Raw genomic sequence first — 17,298 nt, 5'->3', positions numbered from 1 at the left:
TACAAGAAATTCTACTTAAGCAAGAAAACCCTTTTTTCGCTGTCAAGGTGACTGAGCACTGGCACAGGTGCGCAGACAGACTGTGGAGTCTCCATCCTTGGAGATACCTCAGAACGTGACTGGACACAATGCTGGGCAACCATCTTGAGGTGACCCTGCTTGGACAGTGGGTTTGAATTAAATGATATCCAGAGGTCTCTTCCTACCTTACCTACTCCTTGTGGTCTTGTATACTTAGGACTGAGTCAAGCAATGACTCACTAACCAGCAGTGGCTCCACAGGGGAGTTACTGGCTGTGTCGTAAAACAGGTAGTCCCTGTGTAATACCTTAGTGTATTCCACTTGGGATGACATTAGAGTCAAATAGCAGGAGCAAGTTTTTTTTAATGTAGTATTACTCTGTTACTGGTATGGCCACCTCTCTCCCTCCCCCTTGCAGACTTTGTATCTTAATATTTATAGTCCAGCAATTTCTGCCTATTCTTCCACCCTGAGTTAAGTTCTTGAAGGCTAAACGTTCCAGTTGGTCCATTTTGTAGTATTATCTGGCATGTCCTTGCCCTACTCAGTTAGGCTTCTTTTCTGCATCTTAAACAAATGTCAGTATATGTGGTATTATCTTCCTGAATGGCACTGCCGCTCAGAGGAATTACAAATTCAAATAACCTTCCATTTCCCGGTGTTTTTCATTGTTGTTATTTTCACTGTACCATGTGGAACAACGTTTAAGGCCAGAAGCATCAAAATAAAACATGGAAACATGTTTACTGTGGTTTTGTAGGGAAGGATCGTATTTTGTAGAAAAAGCCATGCATTTACCTGTTACTCTTTAAATTTACAAATGTAAATGCTAATCATTAATACTTTAAATTAATAAATAAATAAATCCTAGCCGAATGCTAAGCCAAACAAATATTTTATGTGTGACTTCTCTCATTCCAATAAAAGGCAACAAAAGTTTCTTCTAGTAGATGTCATTGGCTATAATACAGCTTTTCATGGACAGCTTATCTTTCTTTTAGCAGATGAGCACCCTATTTTATGAGTTCATTTGCATTAAAGACCAAAAAGTTAAAGATGGCAAATAATTTGGAAAAAAAAAAAAAAGACGCTTTAAGGAGCTAGTGTTCTAAAGTGTTTTTCTGCATGTGCTTGGAGAGATAGAAACATTGGTTTATCTTGGCATCTGAGCAAGTTTCTTACTCCGTTCTCACAGCTGTAATTTGTGGCCATAGAATTCTTCCTGAAGGAAGCCTGACTTACCAAAACATATTTTTTTGTCTTCAGAAACACTTCTGAGCTCTTAGAGAAACGAAAAAAGGTAACATACAGTGAACATGAATGAGGGTAGAAAGATTAGGTTACTGGCATTGCTTCATATTTTAATGGGTTACTACTGCTTTTAGCTGGCGCTTAGTGACTCACCTGGATCACAGCCGTAATGCATTATACAAATGAGTAGTGGTGGTTGAGACTTGATGATATTTTTTATGTGCAGTTGGGCATTTTTTTGTGAACTGATAAACCCAATGAACTTGCCTGGAGTTTGTTGATAAAAGTTTGGAACATTTTCTCCTGATCATAACAACATAACGTTTTCAGTATATACGTGATTTTAAAGTAACTTGTATCTGTAATAGTGTTTAGACAGAGACCTCTCACAAAGCACTACCTGTTTATTTTTATAGTGATATGGAAAATCATTTAATTCTGTGATTAGATTTCAAAAATCTTGAGAACTATGCTTTGCAGTTCAGTACCATACCATAGAAGAAAGGTTCTCAGTAAGGGTACATACTGTCAGATACTACTAGACCGCTTCAGGCGCACAGTTTTTTCACTTCAGACTTACGGACAAAACAGTATCCGATTTTTCCATATCTTTTAAGAGAGTCAGTATTAGTTTAAATGTGATTTTTTTTTTTTTAAGAAGAAGAAAGACAGGTGTACTATTGATAGCACCAGTTTGAAGATTTCCAGACCGGCATAAATATTTCTCTCATCAGTTTTTACGGACTGATTAGACCAGGAGAAATAGGGCTTAAATTCAAATTACAGCAATACCATCTTAACTGAAAGCGTTGAGCTGCTTTCTAATTGTAGACTGGTGATAGATCATTTTGTGATACTAGGCAGGTGATCTAATGTGAAAATGAGACTGTAGAATAGCAAGTAGAAGATACTTGTGAACTCGGAGATGCTTAATTTTCAATAAATTTGAATATGCTTTCTGCAGTAATTGTATGCATTTTTGACTGCATTTGTGTAGTTGCATGGATTCAGATCCACACCAAGTTCTGCACTCTAGGGCAGTTTCTTCTCAGTTTGAAGCTTTTAGCTCTAATATGTGGTAGTACAGGAATAATTTCGTGAAGTAAATTGCAGAAACATCATCACCATATTGTTTATATCTGAAATAATTCTACATTTATTTTATGAATTTTCAAAGGTATTACACCATTTTTATCTCCCATTTACTCAAAGCCAAGAGTGCCATTAGCTGATACTTAAGTGTTTAACACTAGAGTGAGCATTCCAAAATTTGTAACTGTGCTCTTCTGTATTAACCCCCCAGTGAAGGGACAGGAGCGGCTTCACAATTCAGCCTATTTAATCAGTTTAGCATACAGACTGAAGAGGCAGCACGACATTGGTTTGTACTCAGAGAATGTAAATAATGGAGGATAGAACATTTTTGGAGTAACTGAATGTTAAATGTGTTAGTCAATTTTCTAGAGTATATAGACTTTCTAGCATGGGCTGGTCAAATGTTCTTTCCATTAAAGTTTTTGGAGCAGAAATTCTGGGAGTAGCTTCCAAGTTTTTGTTCCTACAGAGACAGCCGATAGGGTAAGGAAATCTTGTATCCAGATGAACTATACCTCATCCTGTTATGCCTTCAAGTGTTAAGCCTTCATATAGTGTGAGAGGTAATTTATCATGCCTTTCAACTTTTTCTTTCTTGTTTCTAACTTCTGGCGGTTTTTTTGAGACCATGTCACCATGACAGAATCTTCCTCATTTTCACATAGATGTAACAACTTTAATTGAAGCTTTCTTACTGACAGATGGATCTGGCCTATGCATTAAGTATAATACTTTGACAGGTAGAACGCTTGAAACATTTTTATTCAAGTCATTTTCACATAAACTTGCAACCATAATACGGGCATGTAACACAAGAATATGAAAGTGCAATGAAGAATACAAAGCTAGTGCCTGAATAGTATAAATTAGAGCTCTTCAGATAAAGATGCAAAGTTACTGAAGTTAAGACTCTTGGAAGAAAAGTGAAGGAAATAATGAAAATCTTCAAAAAAGTTGCAAAAACAAGTGGCATTTCACTGTATCTGTAGCATTTAGTTGCATAATAAAAACCTCCCAATAACATACTCTTTGATTTTAATTCAAGTTAAAATCTTTCAGCACCTTTTAGGATTTGGAGAAAATGAAAATGCCTTATCGGCATAAATGTGAGACACAGGATAAACCACCTTTCAATGTCTCATTTATGAAATTCACCCTGCTGGTTTTGAATGAGCACACTGCAAACAATGCATGAATGACTACAGGAAGGAACATGTGGTGTTTGCACTCATTCGACACTGCATAGTAAACTCTGGAGCAGAGAAAAAATGAGTAGACTTTTACTAACACAAAAACATCATCTACACAGTACGTTGGTTCCCTTGGTGACCAATCTGTCATTTTTGTTACACTTCCCTCTAGAAATACGCAAATATCAAATGTATTTCAGGATTAAAAAAAAATACGTAACAAACCCCTCCTGTAATGAGCCTAATGAGCCTGACATACAATATGTTCCTTATGTGCAATTTTTATCTAAAGATCTGAAATGTGGGAGATAATTGCTTCACACACATTCTTAAGATTTGGCTTTTCAAAGGAAATTTGAGACTGCAAGACAGCAAATTTATACTAGAATTCTCACAAAATTCAGATCTGATTTTGCTCCCACTGAGACCAATGGCAAGATGCCTTTCAAAGATGATGGGAATAAGCCCAATGTCTGGTAGAAAGGATTCCAAAATATAATTTGCCGTAAAAAATAAGCATTTATCAAAACAGTTTTTATAAATGTTTTTCAACAAAAATACACGTAATCCCATAAATATATTCCAGTATGAAAAAAGTCAGTTAAGGTGTCTGGGTCAAAACTGCAGATCCAAAATACTGAAAATACTGGTTGGCACTCCCCTATTTAGAACTACTTCTACACATGCTATATAATAATAAACTCTTCTACTGCTTTGTGATTTGCTGTAGTTAAACAGGGGAAGTTAAAGTCACATTCCTTCATTTTTTTTAATCCTAAAATCCCTTGTTTTTCTAAATAGACTGTTCATGTTACCTTAGGCAATTTTTGTGCTATTGTACATCACTGTCATGTTGCTTAACACACATTTCAAAACAAATACAATATTTTGCTACGGAAAAAAAGCTACATTTTTGTAGCAACAATATCCCCAATATTCAAAGTTACGGCGTTCAACACCTTTCTGAACCAGGCCGTTCCCACTGAAAGGACTAAGTCCAGTATTACAACTTGCTCCACCTACACAGATGCTCAAGGTCCTCTGGCTCCTTGCTGACTTCCAGTGGAGTTCTGCAAGTAGTTTGGGTATAGACATGAGCAGGTTACTGCCTCGTAAGCCGAGGGAAAAACTCAATTTCTGTGGCTGCTCTGTGTCCAGTTAGTGCTCTCTTTTCCCACATTCAGCATCAGGCACAATGAGGTACAAGCACACCACCTCTCACCAGGAAGCAGCCCGTGCCCACAGCCTAGCTTCCATTACAGTAGCTTTTGTGTCCATTGCCCAGGCTGCTGTCAAGACTCTCACCCCAATTTTGACATTAAGTCTATCGAAAGGTGAATACACTTGCATTCCTTAACACCTCTTAATCTTAAAAACCCTTTGGACTGAGATGTCAGAAGCCTAGGCTTTACACAGACTATCATTTTTGCAGACGTAATAAATGGCTTTCTAATAAATCTAGTTTCCAAATTTTTCTTCTGTTCGTTGCCCATACTGGTGACTGATTGCTAAAATGGATCTCTCAGCAAACAAAAAGGGACCTGCAGGTATAAATCATATTCATTCTGCACCCACTCCCAATGTTGGGCAGTAATCACTGGGATGCTGGTTCTTAATTCTTTTTAAGTATGTATGTTAGTTGTGCAAATTTGTAAACGAGTTACAGTTAAGATGGAAGTACTTTATAATCACGAAATAAGCTTATATGTAGTAAAGAACAAGCTGATCCTTAAATGATATTATGATTAATTCATAAAACTTCCAAATTACATTCATAGGGTTCCATTGCATAAAATACTTCCAGATACTGCCTGAAGTATTCTCAATAGTGATAATAAAACCTCTCCATACTCCTCAGATTTCTCATTTTTAACTGTACTAAATAGTATGTCTATTTTTCAGGGATTTTTAAAAGATATTGAGCTTTCCATGTTTCATTAGGTGTTTTGAACTGCTGATTAAACTTAACCAATGCTAATATTTCTAGGTCCCTTTGTTTCAAAAGTCGATCCTTCATTTTACATGATAAGAAATCTTCTGAAAAAAACACCAGATCCCCTTGTGATGTGTTATTTCACAGTTTAAAAACAAAATCACAGCTACTGTAGCTTACAGCAGGGTGCACTGCAAAAGCAAAACAACTTGGGGATGGGAGGAGGAGTGGTGTACCCAGCACCAGTCAAGCAGTTCAGCAAAAACTTTAATTTGGGCTGGAAGCTTTTCCCCTTAACAATGTTACATTTGGTTCCTGAACAGCCTCAAGTAGGATGTTAAATACATTGACTTTTGTTCTCCCTCTATATATAGTATATTTTCAACTTCATTGTCTGAATACTGAGATATACATTTTTAAAGTCAAATACAGTACTTAAGGGGGAAGCAGGCAGTAGGCTTCTTCACGATAAAAATACTTTGTTATAGATTCTGACCTACTTCTGTTTGTGGTGCCACCTGAGTTAATTGCCTGTATTATTTTAATGGTTAACCTGTTCAAGTTGGATGTGTTTCACAGATGACTACTTCAGGGACTCTTCACCATCTCCAAGAGCCCTTTTCTTGACAGGTATTTATTTTTGTCCACATTAAGTTTGCAGAAGTCTTTTAAAAGCCCCACCTTGACAAATCTCTTGAACATAGAAAGGTGGTTAAGTTCTTTAATTCATTTCCACAGATGAAAAGTTTCTTTCAAAACCCCATCTGTTTTTTACTTAAGAAAATGGAAAAACTTCTAATGTATTAAAAATGTAAACATAACTTTTCTTGCAGGGGTATAACTGAGATATATATATATATATGTATTTCTCTGCTATATGTTAATATTCCTTGAAAACTGAACGTACTTTTCTTATTCATATCAACGTGTCCTAGCAAGTTTTAATGGTACTGTAGCATTACTCTTAAGCTGGTTTTCACTCTGGTATTTTCCGAGATAGCTGTCATTAGTACTTTCTACTGCATTTTATTTAATTCATTTTACATAAATTTTTCCTACCTTTTAAAATGTGTTCAACTCATTCACCAGTAATGCTCCCACTGAAGTCTATTATCACCTAAACTCCAAATTTTCAGGAGTTAAATGCTCATGTTTTTATGAATGAGTTAGATTTTCAAAATTTAAAGTATCTGTGCATGAATCACCAGTTCCACACATTTCAACAGTAATAAAAGCAATGCCAATTTAAACGCTTAAAATCCAGTTGCAGATTTGGTTAAGAAGCACCTAAGTGCTTCAAAATCACATAAGGTGTGTGAGTGTATGTGTGTATGTTCTGTACTTTTGTTTCTATAGTGTTTACATCTTATTGAAGTTTATATAACGATACTTCAGTTCAAAACATTTGGCAAGGTCTCATCCATTTTCTTGCATCTTTCTCAGTATCTGTCGAAAGAAAAGAAACAATGTTAGGCAGATAACCAAGCAGATACAAAAGGACTATCTGCTAAATACCCTTTTGTGAGCTTCAAGGCTCAGGTCAACAAACAATAGCAGAAGTTTTGTTGCCTCAACCTGCATGAATATATTTAGTGATAACAAATACAGGGGTAAGATGGGGAGACTAAAAATTAAAGGCGTGAAGCATAAATTACCCTTCAACGTGAATGTGAGCAGTTATGGTGTTCCTAGAAGTACCAATTAGTCAGTCCTGTTACAGAAAAATGTTTTAAAAGCTGCTGTCACAGGTCTGACAAAAATAATGGCTCATGACCTGCAGGATGCCTGTTGTTCTTCTTCCTCTGTTTCCTGCAAGTCTCACCACCACACCACAACAGCAAACAGAGGATTTTGCTGCAGCCATTTCATTTCACACGTTTATGACCAAAGTGTGATTATACATACAGATTTCCACACTGGTGTGAAAAGATGTTTCTCATTTCAGTCTCATTTAACTACTGGTTTTCTAATACAAAGGAAGTAATGAATATTTTAAAGGCTAATTAAGCAATAGTCACATTAATTCAGTATGTTTGTTTCACTGATGCTGTTATAGCAGACTACGCTGGTCATTTATTTTACTTTTCATTTACTGCTCTGGAATTTCTCTCACATGAACCTCTATACAATGTGGATACTCACTCCTTATGTAATGAAAATGAAACCACTTGATAAATATTTTGTATGAGCAACTAATACGTAATCCTGAGAACTGCTTACCTCAGTGTAACAGAAGACTGATTGCTTTTTGTGTGTGTGTTTCATAGATACTAAGCTACAGTAGGTCTACCATGAGAGCATTAATTAAATGAATTTGCCTTTGCGGGGGCAGGGGGGAGAGGCATAATTGTGGCATTGTTCAAACATTCAAAGAACTAAACTGTAAATGGAGTATGTCTGGAAGAACTGTTTCAAGGAGGATAGCTGCTGTGTCAGCAGCAGCAGCAAAGTAACATACACGTGTGGGATTTTGCAGAATGTTTTAAGAGCTCTGTAACTGCTCAACAGTTCTGTGTGGATGCTATAAATGGGTCTTGAATAAGCACAGAAAGGTTTTAGTGCAAATACAAAGAAGGCATGAGCCAGAGGTAGTTATCTAGCAGCCCAGACAGTAGTGGCAATTTTAAAAGTGCTATATATCCTGATGGCACAATTGCAAGAGCAAAATTCTCACTTATGATTGTTTTTCAAGACAAAATAATTTTTAAAAATCAGTGCTAGCCTTACAGAAACAGTTTTAATTACCGGAGGTCAGGATTTGAATTGCTGATAACTATGCACTTGTCAACAGTGAAGCAACCGTTCCCATCATTCCTGCCAAAAAAGACCTTTGAAAAGTACCATCTGAAGTATCACACTAGATCCTGAAACCCAAGAAAAAATATACTGAAGAAGCTGATGTCACTAGAATTAATGGTGGGAGTTATTTTTTTCAATACAAAATAAATCTCTAAGCTTTACAAATCTGTTTGTCAGCTTTAGTCCTGTGAATATAAAACAGTTGCAAAGATAAAGGAGTGTACTTACGGTGAAATTGTACAGCCAGAGGCATACGCATGGTGGCCTGTATAGCGTATATCGCAGCGCACTATATTGTTGGAGTAATCGGATTCAGGCACCAAATAGCTGGGATTTACACTGACCTTAAGGGGAGAAAGCACAGTGTTGTCTACTTCCAGGTTTGAGTTGATAACTTTCATTCAAAATTCTATATGCATATGATTTACTTCTTTAAAAAACAAACAAAAAAGACCCCACAAATCTCCCCACTTCCAAAACCCTTACCTTCAGAATGTAATTTCCAGGTTTTACATCTGTAATATCAATCCACTGGCAATCTATATCAGCATTGTAAGTGTCGTAGCAGCCAGGACTCAGGCCCTTAAAAATGAAGTGAAGATGGATGTCAAAAAATCATTAGGAATAGTAGCACTCTAGACATTAGAGACACTCAGACTGAAGTTCACTTAACCATCACCTTTCACTAAGAAAATTACCTCAGGAAATGAGTTTTTTTTTATCTTGGCAGTTTATTTGAATATCTGCACTAGAATATGTAAGTCTAACAAATCACTTTTATAGGCAGCACTGTATTACCACTGCATAAGAAACGCCCGCGCTATTGATGTTCTTCTGTGAGATATCTGTATTTTGTTAGCACTTGTTACAGTACTCCTTTTATGCAAATATTGTTGATGTTTTACTCACTGTTCTTTACAAATGGTGAGGAAAAAACACCACAAAACTGACCAAATACTGGACCTAAATATCTGTGAATCTCAAGTAAATAGCTTCTGAGGTCCCTGAGCACAAACTTGATCACCATGTTGGAACCTGCCTTTACCCTTACGAATCACACGACTTTTTGCTATAGATGTACTCTGCCAAAGTGCCATCTCTGCATAGTAGTAGAGTGTGGGGCTATTTTCACATTGATATTTGCAAGGAAATGGTGTCTCTTCAGGCAAACAGTGACACAAGAATCTGATGGAACTGAAAATGTAGCCTTTCTTCCAGATGAATCTTTTCTGAAAAATTCTTTGCTGTTACGAACATTAGTAAGAATCCTCATATATGTTTCGGTGGTTAAAATCCAGTGTCTTTAAGCGTGACTGATACAGATTGCTCTGGGCAAAGCTGATCTGTTCTGGCAACACACAGAGTGCACAAAACCCAGGTCCTGCAGGAATTCCCTCTCAACCCAGCTGGTGATCAGCTCAGACTCTAGCATGTATGTGCCAAGTCTGAGGCTGGAGGAAAGTTTTACAGTCCAATTACAAACCCCTGAAATATGGGCTTCCAGTGGAAACGCTGACACAGCCATGATTCTAGTGACACAAATACTCCAGCTGTAAAATATGTATGTTGCTTAGTTAGATGTCATAGTATACAGAAGGAGAAAAGATATTTACAAAACCTCTTCAAAGCATTTATGTATTGCAGATCATTCATTATATTTAAAATTCAAATGTGGACATGTCAGCCAGTGAAGCACAGTTGTCATTTCTCTGTGATAAAATAACTACCTCCTAGATTAAAAACTACAGAATAAGGGATACAAGTTTATGTATAAGTATGGCCACACTGAGTTAAACCACAGATCCATCAAGCTCAGTGTCATGTCTCCAACAGTGGTCAGCTCATGCCTGAGGAGAAAAGAATGTAAGAAATGGGATGTGTAATGTGCTTTACCCAGGCAAATTCCTTCCACCAGGCATTTAACTGTATTTAAGACATGGGGTACCATCAGATTTTTGTGTTTAATAGCCTCCATTACTTTGTCTAAATATTTTTTTAACCCATATAGATGTTTTTGATGTCTGCAATATCCTATGGCAAGGAGTTTAATACTTTATTCATGAGTCAAAAGAGTACTCTCCTCTGTTTTAAAGCTGTTGTCTGACAGTTCTTTTGGATATCCTTAGATTCTTGTACTGTGAGAACCAGTGAATATCAACAACTCCCTCTTTCTATCCAGGACCACTCAAGATGTGGTATTACTTCTGGTTTTCCAAATGGAATAGTCTATGAAATCTCTTAGTGTGGTAGCCATACTACACTGCTGATCATCCTTGTTCTCCTGGGGTTGGTTAGTTTGGGTTTTTTAAGCTTTTTTGTGGCAGTTTTGAGAGGTGGTGACCAGAACATCATGCACTATGCAAGGTAAGAGTCTACCATGGATTTGCATAATATCGTAATAGTACATTCCATTTTTTATTTTTTCTCTTAATAGGGCCTAACACCTTGCTTTACATTTGTATATGACCCATCATAATGTTCATATGGCTGCCGTTGTCTTTAACAGCCTTCTATAGACGCATAAAACTACACTGTAAGTTTTCTGTGTTGGACTGCCAGCCGGTAGCTATAGGTATTAAGGGAATTCAGCACCTGGCAGCCTCATGCTCTTGCAAGGGAGAAAAATACTAGCTGTGAGCTCTGAGACTAGCCGAGGACATCACCAAGCGGTTTGTGGGGGACTTCTTCACTGATTCTGTCTTGACTTCCCTTTAGCTCCCTTGACCAGTCCTATAACCACAAGAGCTTGTGGTGTGTTTTAATACAGTTCAGTTACCAGTGATGCTAATGAGTGTCCCTGCATTTTAATGAGACACCCACATTTAGCAGCACCTGGGTAAATTATAAGTCACCAAGCTGCTATCCTGGCCTCTACGATGGAGAATTTCAGAGCTAGTTAGGGCATCAGATAATTTACGGTAGCAGATGATTGGTAGAAAAAAATATCCAAAGCTAAATTAGAGGAGGAAAACAAACATGGTTGTCTCCAAATCAACTCTTACCTGCGTATGCGCTGTACATGCGTACCGTCTATAATATCCATAATCACAGGAGGTATCTTCAAGACAGAAACTTGCTTTGTGTCCTTCAGCAACCTTTCTGTGTGAGCTTGCATCCAACAAGTCATAGTGGCTGAACTCATCCATGCTGTGATAATGTCTGTTAAACCATAGATGTATTATTATCATAGAATCATAGAATGACTTACAGAACGGTTTGGGTTGGAAGGGACCTTATATATCATCTAGTTCCAACCCCGCTGCCCCAAGCAGGGACAACATCCACTAGACCAGGTTGCTCAGAGCTCCATCCAGCTTGGCCTTGAACACTGCCAAGGAGGGTGCAGCCACAGCTGCTCTGGGCAACCTGTGCCAGTGCCTCACCACCTTCACAGTACAGAATTTCTTCCTAATAGCTAATCTAAATGTCCCCTCTTTCAGCTTGAAGCCATTACCCCTTGTCCTATAACTATATGCCCTTGTAAAAAGTCCCTCCTCATTAAAGATGGATCAGATCTTGTCAATAACATTTTAACGTATTTCTGCTTGATCTACCTTCTGTTAGGTCTGGCCAAATCTTATTTATTACACAGAACTTGTGTGTTCGCATGCTTTCCTATTACTGGCCATTCAATTAAATTAAATTTCCATTGTTCTAATTTTCAATTACTATAAAAATGCCATCTTCTTTAAATGCATAATAGATTTTAATTTGTTAAGGGAATGACTCCACAGCAGCACCATTTTTCCAAAATTTCCTGTTTCAGCTCTTTTCCAATAATAATAGCAAGTATTAAGTAGTTCATATTTGAATTATACATCTTATAACTGCCTTTAGCCAGAGTTTTGCTAGGAATGCTTACCTTACATATTATAAATTCCAGGGAAGTTTGCTACCTGCTAGCAAAAACCCAGAAATTTACTTTCACATTTCCATGGCTCTTAATCAATGTAACACATCCATAACTTCAGAAAACAAAAATCTGCATAAAGAAATCGGTTTCTGTGTACTAGCAATGCAGATCTCACCCATTGTCAACACTTTTTGTAGTCTATACTTAATGCAGTCTCTATTTCAAAAGTGTGTATTCTTTTGACCTGAGCACAGTGATGCATTTTTCTTGCTCTCACATAAAGTCAATTCTAGCTCTTACTGTGGACTTCCAACTCCTGTTATTCTTGTAATTTCACTTTTTCCAAACATGTGGAAGACTAAACTTGTGCTATCTACCTGCACATTGTCTGTGCAGCATGTGGCTGCTGTTATTTAGGAGTGCTTTCAGCTCAAGAGGTATATGAAAAAGACATAATTAAACAGAATTCAAACATATTGTCAAAACAAAGAGGAGCACACATGCCTCACAAGCACGCATGTCAAGAACACTAAAACCAGTCCACAGATGATGATGACTAACACTGAAGTCCGATGCTAGCCAAATTAATTGGCAGTTATAGTTCATTTCCAAATGAGCTTGTTTCACTGCCATGGAAATAATCACAAGAAATGCATTTTTTTGGTAGGCAATGTATTTTCTGTCCAAGAACTGAATCAACATCAGAGACACTTTGCATCTGGATAGTGATAGCTGGGCTGTCGTGGCAGAGTAAGAAACTGCTTTTCTACAAGTGGAAGATTTCAATCGCTCTTTATCCAAATTTATGAGCTTTTTAAGCACCAGAGTTGGGGTTTTTTTGTTGTTGCTGATGGATTTTTTCAGGAGTGGGGATTAACTAAAGCATTTATGGAGGCTTTTTTAATTTGGTTTGATTTATTTTAGCGTTTTGGTCCTTACAAGATTTATAAACTACTAGTATCAGTCTAATGATACTGATACTGCATTGAAAGGTTAAACCCTCTGAAGCTAGACAGAAATATTCCATTGACTCCAGGGGCCTTTAGATCAAGCCCATATTACGTATTATCTTTTTAACAGAATATTATTAAGTTACCACTTATGTACCTGTATCAGCAGAATTGTACTTTCAGTGAGTGGAAGCAATGTAAGCTTTTTAGTGTTTTACAATTGGTCCTGCTACAAAATAGCAAAAATTGGAACAAACCTGCAAACTGCTGTATGTGAATTTTATGAAAAGGTACAAGTTTGCAGTGCTACCTGCTCCCAAAATGTTGAAAATGTTCTACTACGTTTGCCTTGCCATGTTTCCAGTAATTTTGCTATTTCTAGAGCAATACTGCTATGTTAAAGTATCACGATATGATATTGATAATGGGATCAGCCAACTGAGTATCATCTCTTTTCCATATTAACCAGACCATTCCATGTCAAGAACTGACCCATAAAATTCAGGTCAAGAGGTATGGGTCAGGATGTATTATAGGGAACATGCTAGTAAATGTACCTTTTAGGGTTTCCACAGTTATTTTAACATGATTGGGACTGTTATTTACTGGATGACTGAAGTGTCACTGGACTATAACCTATGTAAAGTGTACTTAAAGGGAGAAGGTACAAGTCTGAAATCAGTTTTGACAGTGGTATTTATAATGAACTTATACAGTAACAGTTTTATACTAGTAGATAAGCTTCATATCCATTTTGGTTTCATAAAGAATAATTACGACTACCATAAAATTAACCAGACAGTAAAAGGCTAAAGTTACCCCACGGCTTCCCTCGCCTCACTGCATTTTTAGAAAATGTCACCTTGTAAGTGAGAAGTTGTTAGTGAAAAAGATAATTAGAAGGTACCATAAGGAGCACTTCACTCACTGGTGACAGCTGTGCCACTCCCATGAATAACGGGGTCTGCTGGGCAGAAAATCTGATGTGCCTTGATTTTTCACTCTTTGGGGGAATCTCAGGAGCACTCGATTGTCATAGTCTCTAACATCTGCTCGATAAGCTGAACTGTAATAATGCAAAAAAAGAGCGTAAGCACATGCAAGAAACACCTTAAAAAAACACTTTATATTGTCTCAGAAACAACTGATAGCACAGATCTTTTCAGCCCCCACAAAGCTCATGCACTGGAGAGGCAGAAGAATTCTCCATGGTGTGCTCAGAAGTGCCTGGTGTCAGACCAAGAACCGCATAAGATTCAGATCTGCTTCTAATAATATAAACCGGAGTTTGACCGCTGACTCTCTGCCTTCGCCCCCAAAGCAGATCAGCATTTAGCTGTAAAGTTACTCTGGTACCAAAAATACAATTTCATCAGTTACTGTTCACTGAAATAACTCAATGTGTATGTAAGATCACACAACAGATGCTTGTTTTTGTTGTAAAAGAAATTAATAAATACATGCCTCGGGCTGTATTTTCCTATTTCACATAGCTATTATCAACAGTATTTTTATATACTGGAATATTTTAATCAACTGATAGCCAGCAAGAACATTTCAGTTAGTCGTCACTGTAAAGCTAGCATAAAAAAAATACTGCTTCTTATGCCATGTTTTCTTTTTCCAGCAAGTGAAGAAAGAGCCCAACCCTGGAAATGGTCTGACATCAATTAATGATGCTAATATGTAAATAAATCTGTTTTGCGTGATAAGGTATCAAACAAGTTAAAATGGTTAAAAACAGCCACGGTGATTCCTTTCCAAACAAAACAGGAAAAATCTCTCTTTGCCAACTGGACAGGACCTAACTTCATAGCAAAGCTGTTATTTCAACCCGCTAAAAGACTATGAAACACTTTTCGGGGAGATTTTAGTCTTAAGAGACGTTACCAGGCATAGGCCCAGAAACAATTAGCACGTTATAGTTTTAATAGTAACTTGTGCTAGTTACGAATAGGTCAGGGTTGGGTTTTTTTAAATGAAGTAGAATGTGATCCGGTTGGATTAGAGGAGAGAGATCAAAATCACCAGATCCAAGTGCTTTTTTTAGCTGCCTCCGTTTTCCAAAATTCAGATACGTTCAAACGATCCTTGCGAGAGAAACATGCAGCATAACTTTTCACAAAATGCAGGTTCTTCGAAGCATCTGTGGTTTGTCTCTCTAACATGGCGGTAGCGCTTCCCTGCGTGCACACCCCACCATCTGAGGCAGGCTCGAAGAAGGCTACGGAGCGGGCGACGTTTCCTCGAGAGCCCTCTGGCCTCGCTCCTCTGTACCTTCACCGTGTCCTCGGGCACTCCGGGTGAGCCCCAGGACCCGCAGCGAAGAGGCGGAGAGCCGGGGGCAATGCCTACCTCGCCAGGCAGTTCTCCTCGGCGGCACACCTTAAGTTGTACATGGACATCCTCTGGACGTAGGTGGACGCCTGGATGTAATAGGGATCCGGGACTAAGTCAGGGAGACCTGCAGTTCATCAAACCAACCACACAACAGCAAGATCAACCCGGGACACGTCCGCAAACGCCTGGCGTCCGCCCCGGCCGTCGGAAGCCGCGGGCCCCCCTCCCCCCTTTAAGCTCGCTCTCCCTTCTCCTCGGGCCCCTCGGCTCTTCTCGAAGGCCGCGTCCCGGGCACGACGCCCGGACCCCGACGGTGGGCTCCCCGCCTTGCCCCGCCCGCCCCCCCCGCCGCCCACCGGGCTCCCCGCCGGCCGGGAGCCGCGCAAACCGCCGCCCGGCCCGGGTCCGCCCCGCAGGGCCGCCGACCCCCCGGGACGCGCCGCGCTGGCACCGAGCGGGGCCGGGCCGGCCAGGCAGCGGGGCTCGCTTACCGTACTGGAAGTATCCGGTGCCGTAGCCGGGTCTGTACCTGCTGCCCTGGCGGGGCCTCTCGTAGGTGTCGTAGTAGTTGTAGTAGGGGTTATCGTCCGTGTACTTGTAGGGGTTGTAGGGGTCGTCTCCTACCATGACATCTTCCCGCCCAGGTCTGAAGCCGCTGAGGGGCGGCAGGCTGCCGGGGCTGCCGTCGGTGCCGGTGCCGCCGGCGGGGCTGGTGGGAGCGCCGGGTCGCGACGCCCCCGGCGAGGCGCTCCGGGCCGCCCCGGCGCCCGCGGGGCTGTCGGCGCCAGGCCCCCGCTGCCCGCCAGCGCCGCGACCCCCGGAGGGAGCCTGGTAGCCGGCCTGGAACCAGTGCCGTGCGCCGGAGCCCGCCCGGCTGCCGGCGGCGGGCTGGGGCTGCGGCTGCGGCTGGGCGGCGGCGGCCCGGGCGGCGGCTCCCCGCGGCAGGGTGCCGTTGTTCCGCAGCAGCAGGATGGGGCCGCCCGCCGCCTCCGCCGCCTGCCTGCGCCGGGGCGGCTGGTACTGGGAGCCGAGGCTGAGCAGGCTGTACACCTGCCCGTTGTTCTCCCACTGGATGCGCTGCCTCCAGGCGGCGGGGGGCGGCGGGGGGTCCCGGCGCGGCGGCGGCGGCTGCTGGCAGCCGGCGGGCCACAGGCAGCTCCAGTAAATGCACGCGTGGAGCTGGGCGAGCAGGAGCCCCGGCGGCGCGAAATGCATCTTCTCCTCTTCCCTGGGTGACGGCGTCCGGGGGGGGGGGGGTGGAGAGAAAAAAAACTGGGGGGCGAGCGGAGAGCGAAGGGCTCTTTCCTGCCCGCGCCGGGGCGGGGGCTGCGGGGAGGCCGGGGGGGGGTGCGGGCTGCGCCCCTGGAAGGGTTGGGCGGGCAGCGGGGTCTCAGGCGCGGCGGGACCCGGGCGGTGCCATCGGGCAGGTCGGGCCGTCGGGAAGGAAAACCCGGCCCGGGGGAGGCGGCGGGAGCGGCTTTTCTTCTGCGCGGTATTTATAGGCGAGGGAGGACGCGGATGGGAGCCGGAGCAAACAATCAGCCTCTCATCGTCCTCCGGCCCGCGCTGGTGTCTGGAGCGAGGGAAGGGAGGAGGAGGAGGAGAGACCAGGGACTTTAAACTTGCTGGCAAGCTCGCAAAGTTACACAAGCGCCCCTGGCTGGGCTGGCTGCGCCCCCGCCATTTGTTCACGTAATGCGGCTGGAAACGTGCGGCCCTGACAGTTCCCCCACGGCCGCCCCCCGCCCGCCCCGCACCGGGGGGGAACGGGGGGGGGGGGGCCGGCGGCGGCGGGGGCTCCCCATCCTCCCTCCCTCCCTCCCTCCCTCCATCCTCCCTGCCTGCCTCCCTCCCTGCCTGCCTCC

General features: G+C 41.5%; 1 protein-coding gene across 2 annotated transcripts; it reads right to left on the bottom strand.

Moving 5' to 3' along the window:
• Positions 1-3,099: 3,099 nt before the first annotated feature.
• Positions 3,100-16,997, bottom strand: LOX (lysyl oxidase). Of its 2 annotated transcripts, XM_075411535.1 has the most exons (7): positions 15,925-16,147; positions 15,449-15,557; positions 14,022-14,159; positions 11,293-11,449; positions 8,777-8,872; positions 8,519-8,634; positions 3,100-6,937 (listed from the first exon to the last, which is right to left on the bottom strand). In XM_075411535.1, the coding sequence occupies exons 1-7, from the start codon at positions 16,058-16,060 to the stop codon at positions 6,931-6,933; spliced, it is 759 nt and encodes a 252-aa protein (XP_075267650.1). In that variant the 5' UTR covers positions 16,061-16,147; the 3' UTR covers positions 3,100-6,930. The 2 variants fall into 2 exon arrangements, with proteins under 2 accessions (XP_075267650.1, XP_075267649.1); XM_075411534.1 differs by lacking the exon at positions 3,100-6,937 and having other exon boundaries at positions 8,515-8,634; positions 15,925-16,997.
• Positions 16,998-17,298: the final 301 nt, after the last annotated feature.

This window comes from Opisthocomus hoazin, chromosome Z (genome assembly GCF_030867145.1).
Source record: "Opisthocomus hoazin isolate bOpiHoa1 chromosome Z, bOpiHoa1.hap1, whole genome shotgun sequence".
NCBI lineage: Eukaryota > Metazoa > Chordata > Aves > Opisthocomiformes > Opisthocomidae > Opisthocomus > Opisthocomus hoazin.
This window is presented reverse-complemented; position numbering and strand designations above follow the sequence as displayed.

Bases quoted from the DNA above. Each gene is read 5' to 3' on its own strand.
- LOX (XM_075411534.1), bottom strand. From the start codon at position 16,648: ATGCATTTCGCGCCGCCGGGGCTCCTGCTCGCCCAGCTCCACGCGTGC. The intron at 14,160-15,448 runs GTAGGCATTGCC...GCATTATTACAG, and splicing joins GAGGAGAACTGCCTGGCGAG to TTCAGCTTATCGAGCAGATG. The intron at 8,635-8,776 runs GTAAGGGTTTTG...TCTCCCCTTAAG, and splicing joins CTGGAAATTACATTCTGAAG to GTCAGTGTAAATCCCAGCTA.